The following is a 13597-nucleotide window of genomic DNA, read 5'->3' on the forward strand; positions in this document are numbered from 1 at the left end:
TGGTATGAATGTGAGAGCTGGACAATGAATAAGGAAGACCGAAGAAGAGTTGATGCTTTTGAGTTGTGGTGCTGGCGAGGAATGCTGAAAGTACCATGGACTGCTAAAAGAACTAACAGATCTATCCTGGAGGAAGTGCAGCCAGAATGCTCCTTGGAAGTAAGAATGGCTGGACTTCCTCTCACCTACCATCATGTTGTAAGAAGGGACCATTCCCTGGAGAAGGATGTCATGCTTGGTAGGGTGGAGGGTCGACGAAAGAGGGGGAGGCCTTCAATGAGATGGATTGACATGGTGGCTGCGATGATGGGCTTAAGTATAGCAGGGATTGTGGGGCTGGTGCGGGACCGGGCAGTGTTTCGTTCTGCTGTGCATGGGGTTGCTATGAGTCGGAAACGACTCGACGGCACTTAACAACAACAACAGTTCCCCTCATAACTGTTTTTATTTTTCAAAAGTATCTATTTTTATCTTTCAGATAAAATTTCCACCAGGCATCTGCCAGTTTATTGTGTTGTGGTGGCTTGCATGTTGTTATAATGTGGGAACTTAGGTCATTACTATTTCAAATACCATCAGGGTCACCTTTGGCGGGCAGGTTTCATTGGAGCTTCCAAACTAAGATAAATTAGGAAGAAAGGCCTTCAATCTACTTCCAAAAATTATTCAGTGAAAACCCTATGGATCACAACAGAATGTTGTCTGACAGAGTGCTAGAAGATAAGCCCCCATAGGCCAACAAATGTGAGGGAAACCCTCAGGGTGATGAACTGACAGTCAACGATGGACTGGAACCTGCCGGTGAACATAAAGATAGTGTAGGATTGGAGAGCGTTTCATGTTGTTGTCCTTAGGGTTGTCATGAGTCAGAATGCACTCAACAGCAAGTAACAACAACAACAGATGAACTTTAAAAGGTAGATCTCTGAGCAATGCTATTGGTATCTTGATTGGGAATGTATTTCATTTATAGAATAATTTAGGAGGAACTTGATATCTTTACATGTTGTGTATTCTTAGCCAAAGGCAAGTTATATTTTTTCCTTTATTAAAGTCTTTTTTTTCTTTTTTAAAGAAGTTCACCAGTAGAGTTTAAAAGTTCTCTTCATGTAGGTCCTACATTTCTTGTTGAGATTATTACTAAACCCTTATTTTTTTGGTTCCCATTGTAAATGGGAAGGAACTCTGGTGGTGCAGTGGTTAAGCACTTGGCTGGTCACTGAAAGTTTGGTGGTTTGAATCCATCAGCTGCTCCATGGGAGAAAGATGAGGCAGTCTGTTCCTGTAAACATTTACAGCCTTGGGAACCCTATAGAGCAGTTCTACTCTGTCCTGTAGGGTTGCTGTGAGTCAGAATCTACTTGAAGGCAATGAGTTTGGGTTTTTTTTTTTTTTTTTTGGTGTTATAAATGGGAACTTTAATTCCATTGTATTGTGTAAGTGATTATTGCTTTTATACAGCATTCACATGGTGTTATGTGTTGAATTGTGTCCACCAAACATATACGCTAAAGTCCTAACCACTGTTCCTGTGACTGTGACCTTTTGTAGAAATAGGTCTACATATAATCCAATTCAGATGAGGTCATATTGGATTAGGGTGGGTCCTAACCCAATGGTTGGTATCCTTATAAGAAGAAATTTGGGCACAAACATCGATGTGATAATGGAGGCAGAGCGTGGATTGACGCCATCTACAAATCAAAGAATACCAAGGATCAGGGGAAACTACTAGAAGTGAGGAGAGAAGCATGTAACAGACTCTACCTCAGCACTCTTCAGAAAGAACCAACCTGGCTAATATCTTGATCTTGGGCTTATAGCTTCCAGAACCATGAAATTATAAATTTCTGTTGTTTTAAGCCACCCAGCTTGTGTTAATGGCAGTCTTAGGAAATTAATATAGATAGCTTTCTTTAAAGTGTTTACATAGATGACCATTTCCTAAAGGCTGACCCTACACTAGCAAATTGAAATTAAAATGTAAAGCCATCCCACTTGGCTCTTCTATTCTGTTATAAAATGTACTGACCTTGTATGACTGTATCCCATGAGGTATGGTCAAAGGAAAGTCTTCCAGGGCACTTAGAAATTTCTGTGAGATATCAGGATATCCACTGGGGTCCTGAAATAAAGATGACTTTATTAAACCAAAACCAAATTCACTGTCGTCAAGTTGATCCCAACTCATAGTGACCCTTCCTTGGGTTTCTAAGGTGGTATCTCTGTGGAAGTAGATTGCTCAATCTTCCTTCTAAGGAGTGACTGGTAGGTTTGAACTGTCAAATGTCTTAGGCACTATGCCACCAATGGAAACTCCTAATTGTGAAGATATATTTGATTGATATGAAACATATATTTTTAACCTACATTTATGCATGGTTTTCAGATCTAAATTTTCACTGATTTGGGGAAATTTGTTTGAATTAGAAGAGCTCTTTGGGTTTCATCCCATAAAGGACCTCAAAAAATTCCTTGAAAACAGCACTTGTGTTCAGCACCTGAAACATACCCTCTTACTCAGAGCATCCAAACTCACCTTTGCCTGCTTCTTTAACTGCTGCAACACATCTAAGTAGAATTTGAAGAGGAAACTGAGCATGAGAGTTCTTCTGAATTCCACCATTCCTCTGGGAGTGGAGCCTAGAAGGCTGATTTCATCTAGAACAAGCCTGCAAGCTTCACTTAACATTCCCTCGTCCCAGCACCTAGATAAAAAGGAAAAACCCAACCAAGTTAGTAAAGTATAAACAGGTATGCAACATCTACTAGAAAATTAATTTAAAAATTATGAATGAGGGCTGTTAAAAGTCCATTTTCTTACATAGCAATATCATAACATAAAATCTTTGTCTATTCACCTTTACTTAAAATATTGCCTTTGATAATCATGTACACTTACTGTAAAATGCTACGATATTATAGAGAACAGAGATAAGTCTCTTCCTTTGGTAACAACATCAAGTGTCACGATTCAAGGAACAATAAACTTTATTTGGTAGGATGTACATGTTTATAAATCACCTTCCAATAAGTTGCTCACAGGACTTATTTGCACTGATTGTAGTAGGGCCAACTCCTCCATAGAAGATGCTTAACTCCTCAATGGTGTTTGTACCATCTTTGAAAAGGAGCCTCATTCCAGCATTCACTGTGGCAAGGGCGTTTTGTTGACGTGGGGCCTGCCTAAAAGCTGACACAAACTCCCACTGGAATAGAACAACAACAACACACACACACACACAAAATTGAAAAATGTCAAGCCTGTGCAATTTCTCAGCAATAAATAGCTACATACTCTACACCCTAGAGTCACCAGTTGTTAAGGTGGAACCGTAATATTTGCTCACTCTCTCTGTAGCTAACTCCACTCACATACATACAGTTCTAGCTGAAAATTTGGAGACTTAGGCACAGAGAACATTGCGTTTCATCCCGAAATATCTCTGTGTGCAGCTCTTAAAATTTCTCCTATGTAACCCCAATACCATTATTATGATCATGAGACTTAACATTGATAAAATAAAAATTTAATATACAGCTCATATTCAAATTTCTCTGTACCAAAAAAAAAAGACCTTTATTACCAGTGTCCCCCATCACCCCCAGGATCTAATGAAGTGTCACATTTTGCATTTAGGTGTCATCTTCAGAATTCTTTAGTCTCCTTTATTCTAGAAGAGTTTTTCAGCCTTTTTCTTTTTGAAGGGTCTTTAACGACATTGTCGTTTTTGGAACGCCAAGGCTAGTTTTGCAAACTGTCTCTCAATGTGGGTTGATCTGATTATTTCCTCATGAAATGATTCAGGTTAAACTTTGGGGGTGGCAAGAATACAATGTAGGTGATATTGTGTAGAACCAGCTTCTTCAGTTACTTCAAAGGCACTTCAGTCATTGCTACAGTCATCCTCATGAAAACTCATGAGCTTAGAGTACCCTCCATTCTCAAAACGTCTTTTTCCAGCTCCTTTGGCAAAATTTTTCTGAAGCCACAGCATCCCTAAATTAACCAGCAGAGACTCCACATGCTGGGTTCTGCTGATCAACAGTAAATTAACAATTAAAAAAAGAAAAACCCACTGCCATCGACTCGATTCTGACTCATTGTGACACTTCAGGACAGAGTAGAACTGCCCATAGTGTTTCTAAGGCTATAAATCTCTACTGAAGCAAACTGCCTCATCTCTCTCCTGCAGAGCAACTGGGTTTGAGCTGCTGACATTTTGGTTAGCAGCTGAGTGCTTTAACCAGTATTCTACCCGTACTCCTTAAATTAACAATAGAAATCTTCATTTAATTTTGTACTTTCCCTAATTTATTCAACTATTTGTCTGGTTTTGAACTCAAAATTGAAAACATCAGCACTGGAGGGTATCTAGCAATAACTGGCTGCTAACCAAAAGGCTGGGAGTTCAAATCCATGCAAAGGCAAGGTGATCTACCTGCTTCTGAGAAAAGTCTGTCACTGAAAACCCTATGGCGGCCAGTTCTCCTCTGATGCACGTGGGTCACTGTAAGTTGGAATTGACACCACAGCAACTGCTTTTTGTTTTGTTTTGTTTTTGGTGGACACTTAGCAATGTTTTTGGTAAATGGTGATGATTATTTATTGTGCTCATATAGTACTAGTAGACTTTCCTAAATTACACTGTAGGAAGGTGAGAATGAAATGAGAGTGATGTTCTTCAGCGTCCCGGCAAGGGCAACCGGTTTTCATTGATTGGTTGAACTGCTCTGGCACTCCAGAACCGAGAGACCATAGTGTCACTCACACTTGTCCATGTTTCTCCATTTGGCATACAGACATTAAAGTTAAACAGAAAGCAAGTCAAAGCCACATTTTCTTAGTCAATGAATACATGAGTTCCTCATGTGCTAGCACTATCTTAGTTTAACCAGAACTTAGTTGTTTCCTTGCCCATTTCTTTGTAGTTTTGCAATTTGAAGAAAACATAAATCTTGGAAAGTAAGGTGAAAATGAAAGGTTTGTAAGTTATTCTTTATTCTACTCAACGCATCTGAGGCTAATCATGGGTTTGTTCCTGGGTCTGCCACCCATTCACTGTGAAGCCCTGATGCAATAATCACACTCCTTTGGACGTCAGTATTTTCATCCATATAATAAGATTATTGTTTTGTTTTGTTTTCAATGATATGAGTCCAAGAATCCTAGGTTTTTAGAGCATTTGAAGAAAAAAAAATGAAAATAATTCCACATATTAAAGTTCTCTTGTGAAGCAAATTGAAGTCTATTCTGTCATTATCGTTTGTACCTAGGCATGTATAAAATATTTGCTGGAAGTTTTGTTTTTCTTATGTCTAATTTAATTCAGGATAAGACAAAAGCAGCTGACAACATGAAGGATATAATTAATGTCACTGAATTATACATTTAGTGATTGTTAAATCGGTGAATGCTTTGTTGTATATATTTTCACCACAATAAAGTAAATAAATAAAGCAAGCAAATCAAGCCGATAAAAGCAGATACCATGAAGTTCGTAATCTCATACCTTTTTAGAGACAGGAATGAAAACAGACACTAGGACTTGTTCTGGTTTAAGATTTGCATGTGCTGTTCCCGCAAGAAAATGACTGTTTAAAGGAATTTGCTGTGTTCCTTCTGTAAGGAAAAAAAAAATCATTTCATTTAACAGTATTGTGTATTGTTGAAGTGACTTTGTATGTTATAAAATCCAGTAGTATTTTTATTATAAAAATATATTCTAAAGTGAAATTGAAGTCATGCATAATATCATAACTATTGAATGGTCTGTGATATTTAGATGTAAATAAGTTGAAAAGATCTATTAGGATCCTGCCTTGGAAAAGCTGTCTTCTGCCTGTGCTAATAACAGAGAAGAGCTCCTCCAGCTTATAGGAGACAGTGTGCCAAGGTGACAATGTGAAATTTGTAGGGCAGAATGACCTGAACCCATGAGCAAATATGGTAACAAAGACAGACAGATGGGTGTGTTGTGGGAGGGAGTTTTGTGGGGTGAATTGGAAGAGCTGGACTGGAAAGATGGTAAACATGGGTATATTGCACATGAGAACAATGGCATTGACAAGTGAAGTACAAATGACAACGGTAACATCAATAAAGGACACACAGCTATCAAGTCATGTAATTCTTTTGAACAAAAATCCTGAAACATATATGTACAAGTAAATGGTGTTCCCCTTGAAGTAGTCATCTTGGGAAAGGTTATACATTTATGTCAATAGTGCTGTCCTCTTAAAGACATTTTGAAAACTCTTTAGGGGATGTTCTTTCAAAGTCTGTGGCCTCAAAGGTGATAAATCTTTACCCTCTGAAGGGGGGCTTGATTTGTGATATGAGGTAAGAGACATTCAGAAGCCAGCTTGAAGGGTAAGACAGTGGACCAAATTAGCTAATACACTTTTTGGTCTAAAGTCAAGTGAAAAAGAGACTGATCTTTCTTGTATAGTTTGTAAACCAACAAGTGCTGTTTGTCTTCAGTTTCAACACGTAAGGGCCACTTTCCCAGCCCAGTTCTGATGGAACTTTCCTTTCAAGAAAATTTACTCGACAAGGTCAGCATGAAATGACATATTTTATATTCAATAGGCCCATAACACCATGAAAGATGCCTTATGACCCTCATGAATCCTCTTAGGGATTCCATTATGGCTTATACATTTTTTTTTCCCCACAGAATGTACCAACATATGCACTTAAAAGAATCCTTGGGTGGTAAAAAAAGGAACTCTGGTGGCACAGTGCCTAGGGGATTTGACTGCTGACCAGAAGGTTGGAAGTTCAAACCCACCAGCCGCTCTGTGGAAGAAAGACAGGGTAATCTACTTCCATAAAGATTTACTGCCTTGGAAACCAATAAGGGGTTGTTATGAGTCAGAATTGACTTGATGGCAGTGAGTTTTTTTTTTTTTTTTTTTTTTTTCAGATGAGGTGAGTGGTAAAAACAGTTAACATGTTTGGCTGCTGACAGAAAGACTGGCAGTTGGAGCTGACCCAGAGGCACCTTGGAAGAAAGGCTTGACAATCAAAACTCCCAAAAAATCAGCCCTTGAAAACTCTGTGGGGGACGGTTGTATCCTGACACACCTGGGTTTGCCAGGAGGCAGAACTAACGTGAAGGTAACTGGTGCTGATACTGTATATGCTTAACAAATATAAATGATCCCTTCATGTTCTGAATCTATACATTCAGGACAAAAGTAATTCATGTTGTTGTTGTTGTCATAAAGCTATTGAAATACATTCGGCTTCTAAAATAAACTCTACTCCATTACACTATAGTCTTGATATATAACACTAATCATAAACTTATTTCAAGTTTTTTATCTACTGATAATGTGGTTTTCTTTTCTTTTTTTTATTTTTAATTTTCATTGTGATTTGGGTGAAAATTTACAGAAGAAATTCATTTTCCACACAGCTGCTCACATATACTTTGCATGTATGTCATGACATTGCCTGCAAATTCCCACAATGCAACAGCTCCATCCCACCTCCTGCTCATAGTTACCTCTTCCCTGTGTCCTTCCTTCCCATGCATTCCTGCCCCGGAGCTGTCTCCTTGTTCATACACAGCCCTTCTATTCTCCTATGATTAATTTCTCCAAGGAATACATCTACCTAATGTAAATGTTCAGCTCATATGCCTGTCTTGTTTGGCTGGAAGCCACAGGAGTGGGTTCAATTCCAGACCTAAAGGGCAGCTAAGGGTCATAGTCTCATGTGTTCTATCAGGCTCTATCAGACCAGCAAACCTGGTGTCCCTCCTCCCTTTTTATTATGATTTTGAATTTTGTTCCACATTGTTCTCCCACTCTATCCAGGATCTCCTACATACATCCCCCTCTAAATGGTTGACAGTGGTAGCCGGGCACCATCTAGTTCTTCTGGTCTCATGGTTATATAGGTGGAAGATCACATGGTGTATCAGTCACTTGGACTAATTGTTTCCACAAGTCTTTGGTTTTCTTCACTGATAATGTGTTTTATCTACTGATAATGAATAGATAAGAACAAAGACAAGTTTTCATTATTGTTTCCTGTTTACCAAAAATGTCTCTTTTCCACCTATTATCCTCATAGCATGTTGATATACAGTTAGCACTATACTCAATGATTTATATGAGGAGTTCATATTATGCCCCAATTCTGTGTTCACTATGTTTATAAAACTGACATCAGTATTTACAAGAGAATTCTGTAACTCACCTATACAAGCAATGTTGAGGATGCAATTGCCTACACCCAAAATGGGGTTGAGATCAGAAGTAGAAAGTCTGCTGATAATATGACCTCCTAAGGACTGAAAAAAAGAGAAATCAGCAACTTCAGGGCTTTTATTATGAGAAGTGGTGAAATACACAGTATTTCTTTGCAATCCAATGAGGAAATTAGAATAAAAAAATGTAGGCATGGATGTAAGATTTTCGTGCAAATTCTGAAGTGTTTTAGAGGAAGCTCTAATTTCTTTATGTCCTTATAAAACAAACTATGAAAACCAATAGAGAAAATTACTTCGGTCTACCACTTCTAATTTTTGATTTACAGAGGTTTCAAATTATGATGTATAAGCGGAAAATTCATTCTGAAACTATGTATGTATAGTTTGCATGATAATAGACAAGAAATAGTCAAATGGAATAAGCTTGGGTACTTGCAGCATGTATGTGTGGGGTAAAGATGTGAGGCGAGGTAGGAGCTGAGACAGAGAACATTTGAAAGAGGGGACCAGGCAGTGTCCCTGAGACACTGGCATCCCCAGTATGGGACAGGTTAATATCCTCCCAGACAGGTACTATTAAAACTCTTCCCATAGCTGCAGAGGGCTGACAGGCAAAGCAAGATTCAGATGTCAAGAAGGACAGAGGAGAGATGTCCTGTGACCAACACACAGTAACAACCCATGTCTGGGGAAGATGCTTCCTGGAATGGCAGCTGATGAGGATTCCATAATTGAAGAATTGACTTTGGGGAAGAACTTGCAGCTAGGACGCCTGAGATCACTCTCTTTGGTCAAAGGGCCTCACATAAAGATGCAATCATTCTATGAGGGTAGTCTAGAGTGTGAACCTCACAGCATCCAAAGGAGGCCAGCAGATACACAAAGGCACATTAACCAAAGAACAGGATTTAGACAGGACTGATAGAGAAGATCCAACAATTCTTTCACACAGAGGGACTGAGAGTTAAGAAGGATCATTTCTGCTGTATGTTAGTTATATAGTTATTTACCTGGGCATTATATTTTGTGCCTATGACATATAGTATAGTTGTTATGCTATACAATTATCCTAATGGGTTGAGTCAATCATATGGCATTCATTTCTGTTTATTACAAGATCAGTTATTCCCCTATAAACCCATTAGTTATCTTCATAATGTAAAAAGTTGAAGAATCTCTTTGGGTACTGTTGAAGATAGAATTTTCTGGACTGGATAGATCCTTTATGAACAATTACAGCCAAAATTCTGGGGTTATAGGTGGGCAGGCTAGGAAGGTATCACCTCTCCCTTGAAACTTGTTCACTAACATGGCTTTTAACTCAAGGTCTGAAGTGAAGAAAGCCACCCAGTTTAGGCATGTGAAGACACAGACGGATACATTAGGAAACAGCACAAGCTGTGAATGATACAGCCTTTCTCACTGAAGTAGCCACATCCAGAGGGTAGGCAAAGAGAACATACAGCCATGTTCCTTATCTGTTGTCCAGCCAGCGTTCTCAGATGTTTCAAGAGAGCCCGGTATGTCTGTGTCCTCTCTTCTGGGAGCTTCCAGATCACATCAGCCAGTATGTCCTTCACCTGGGCCAGGCTGAGGCCGGCACCTAGTGTAAGCCCTAGAAGCAAGACACCTTTGTTAATACTCTGTAAGCTTTGCCAAGAAGAAGGCAAGTGGAAAACAACCAACCAAACCAAACCCACTGCCATTGAGTTGATTCCAACTCATAGAGATCCTATCAGACAAAGTAGAACTATTCCATAGAGTTTCCAAGGCTGCAAACTCTTTACAGAAGCAGATTGCCTCATCTTTCTCCAGTGGAATGGCTCGTGGGTCCAAACTGCAGTCCATTTGGTTAGCAGTAGCTTTAACTATTGTGCCACCACAGCTCTTAGTGGAAAAAGAAGGTACACACATACATACACACACATATATATACTCAAAAACTCACTGCCATCAAGTCGATTATGTCTCATAGTGACTCCCATTAGGTTTCTGAGGCTGTAAATCTCTATGGAAGTAGATTGCCCCACCTTCCTTCCATGAAGTGTCTGATAGATTTGAACTGCTGACCTCATCCACTACACCTCTACTAGCACACCATATATGTTCAATATATTCAGCTGCAGTGGGGGTTTGGTGTGTGTGTGTGTGTGTGTGTGTGTATATATATATATATATATATATATATATATATACTGATTTGATTCCAACTCACAGCAACCCTATGTCACAGGATAGAGTAGAACTGCTCCATCAAGTTTCCCAGGCTGTAATCTTTACGGGAGCAGCAGCTGTAATCTTTACGGGAGCAGCAGACTGACACATCTTTCTCCTGAGGATTGGCTGGTGGGTTCAAACCACAGACCTTTCAGTTTGCAGCCGAGTGCTTAACCACTGTGTCACTGGGGCTCCTTAAAGAGGGTGTGTTGTTATTGTTGTTAGGTACTTTTGAGTTAGTTCCGACTCATAACTGCCCTGTGTGCAACAGAACAAGACACTGTCCCGTCCCGCGCCATCCTAAGTTATTGCTGTGGTTGAGCCCATGGTTGAAGCCACTGTGTTAACCCATCTCATTGAGAGTCTTCCTCTTTTCCACTGACGCTCTGCTATCAACCAAACCAAACCAAACTCACTGCCGTCGAGTTGATTCAACTCGTAGTGACCCTTTCTTGGGTTTCCAAGTTGGAATCACTATGGAAGTAGATCGCCCAATCTTCTTTCCCAGGAGTGGCCAGTGGGTTTGAACCGCCAGGCTTCTGGTTAGTAGTTAAATGCCTTAGGTACTACGCCACCAGAGCACCTACACTCTACTTTACCAAGCATGATATTCTTCTCCAGGGACTGGTCCTCCCTGATAATGTGACCAAAGTACAAGAGATGAAGACTTGCCATCATCATTTCTAATGAGCGTTCTGGCTGTACTTCTTCCAAGACAGATTTGCTCATTCATTTGGCAGTCCATGGTGTATTCATTGTTCTCTGCCTATACCATACTTCAAATGTATCAATTCTTTGGTCTTCCTTATTTGTTGTTTAGCTTTTGCATATATATAGGGCAAGTGAAAATACCATTGATTGGGTCAGGCACATCTTAATCCTCAAAGTGTTTTTTTAACACTTTGAAGACATCTTTTGCTGCAGATTTGCCCAATGTAACATGTCATTTGATTTTTTGACTTCAGCTACCATAGGCATGGATTATGGATCCAAGTGAAATGAAACACTTGACAACGTCAATTTTTTCTACATTTATCATGATGCTGCTTATTGGTCCAGTTGTGAGGACTTTTGTTTTCATTATGTTGAGGTGTAACCCCTACTGAAGTCTTTGATCTTCATGTTTATTACTTTAACTTTTATTATAGTGAAAACATACACAAGACATTCGCTGACATTACAACTTCTCCATCTGTAGCTCAGAGACATTGCTGACATTTTTCATGTTGTGCCACCATTATTTCTATCCTTTTCCAAAATATTCCACCATAAGCTCAATACCCTGCAAACAAAAGCTTCCCCCACCCCCCACCCCTGGTAGCCACTAATAATCTTTGGTATACACACACACACACATGCATATATACATACATATATACTTGTATATTTGTGTGTGCATGTATGTATGTATGTATATTTATTTTTTCAGCCTATCTAGAAATTTAGCCTCCCCTCTCCTCCCATCCCTGGTAACCAACAAAGAAAATTTCCTTCTATGTATAAACCTTTCCTTTTAAGTCTTTGATCTTCATCAGTAAGTGCTTCACATCATCTTCCCTTTCAGCAAGCAAGGTTGTGTCATCTGTATATTGTAGCTTGTTAATGAGACTTCCTTCAATCATGACACCAAGTTTTTCTTGATATAGTCCAGCTTCACAGATTATTTGCCCAGCATACAGATTAAATAAGAATGCTGAAATGCTACAACCCTGACACACACCTTTCCTGATTTTAAACCATGCAGTATCCCCTTGCTCTGGTTGAATGACTGTCTGTTGGTCTATGGACAGGTTCTTCATGAGCACAGTTAAGTGTTCTGGAATTTCCATTCTTCTCAATATTATTCATAGTTTGTTATGATCCACACAGTTGAATGCCTTTGCATAGTCAATAAGACATAGGTAAGCATCTGTCTGGTATTCTCTCCTTTCAGGCAAGATTCATGTGACATCAGTAATGATATCCCTCATTCCATGTCGTCTTCTGCCTTGAATTTCTGGCAGTTCCCTGCCTATGTACTGCTGCAACCATTTTTGCATTATTGTCAGCAATATTTTACTTAGATGTGATATTAATGATATTATTCAATAATTTCTGCATTTTATTGGATCACCTTTTTTTGAACTGGGCACATATATGGATCTCTTCCAGTCAACTGGCCAAGCAGCTGTCTTCCAAATTTCTTGGCATAAATGAGTGACTCCTTTCAATGTTGCATTCATTTTCCATCAGTTCCTGGAGGCTTGTGCAGCTTGGACTTCTTCGTTCAATACCATTGGTTCTTGACAATACCAGGAGGAGCATATGATCAAAGAGGGTATTTGTTGTTGTTGTTATGTGCTGTCGAGTCGGACCTGACTTACAGTGACCCCTCCTTGGGTTTCTGAGGTGGTATCACTATAGAAGTAGATTGCTCAACCTTCCTTCCGAGGAGTGGCTGGTGGGTTTGAACCACCAGCCTTCTGGTTAGTAGGCAAGTGCCTTAGGCATTATGCTACCAGAGCTCCTTAAAGAGGGTAGAGTGGGGTCATAAAGTCATCTTACTCTTTCACAAATATTCCTTTTCTTCTGATTATCAAAGTCATACATATTCTTTTAGGCCACCTTGGAAATACAGACAACTAAGAAAAAGAATGAAAATACTTTAGAATCCCTGAAAAATGATCAAAAAGGATTAGCATTGACAACAGCAACTGGAAAAATTAGATAGGAATCTCAGGGGGCAGTGCGTTCACGTTAATGGGGAAGAAACAACCCAGAAAAGGCGGGTGAGAGTGGTTGGTAACTCAAAGAATGTAATCAGTGTCACTGAATTCTACATGTAGAAACCATTAAATTGGTGGACACATTTGCTGTGAATATTCTCAACAACAACAACAAAATAAATAAAAGTAGGAAAAAAAAGACGAAGACCATTTGTTGCTCTCTGCTGCATCTCTTACCTTCTTTCACTCTGTGGAGCAACAGGAACTGCTTCCAGTGTCTGGTTATTTGCATGTGCTGTTCCCACCCTCTTTGCCTGGTTACTCCCACTCATCCTTTGATCATGCTCAGTGATTGTTGTTGTTGTTGTTGTTATGTGCCGTCAAGTCGGCCCCGACTCATAGTGACCCCTCCTTGGGTTTCCGAGGCAGTATCACTACGGAAGTAGGATT

At 39.5% G+C, this 13597-nt stretch overlaps 1 protein-coding gene across 1 annotated transcript in view; it reads right to left on the minus strand.

Annotated features, from left to right (window-relative positions):
* The window catches only part of LOC103193035 (aldehyde oxidase 3-like), a 124634-nt gene that overhangs the window by 82063 nt on the left and 28974 nt on the right, over positions 1 to 13597 (minus strand). Inside the window, 6 exon segments of the mRNA XM_007936136.1 lie at positions 2033 to 2125; positions 2546 to 2708; positions 3025 to 3209; positions 5514 to 5623; positions 8213 to 8306; positions 9689 to 9840. Of these exon segments, the coding sequence (XP_007934327.1) occupies positions 2033 to 2125; positions 2546 to 2708; positions 3025 to 3209; positions 5514 to 5623; positions 8213 to 8306; positions 9689 to 9840 (797 nt within the window).

This window comes from Orycteropus afer, unplaced genomic scaffold (genome assembly GCF_000298275.1).
Source record: "Orycteropus afer afer isolate SDZICR_OR568_19922 unplaced genomic scaffold, OryAfe1.0 scaffold00002, whole genome shotgun sequence".
Taxonomy (NCBI): Eukaryota; Metazoa; Chordata; class Mammalia; order Tubulidentata; family Orycteropodidae; genus Orycteropus; species Orycteropus afer.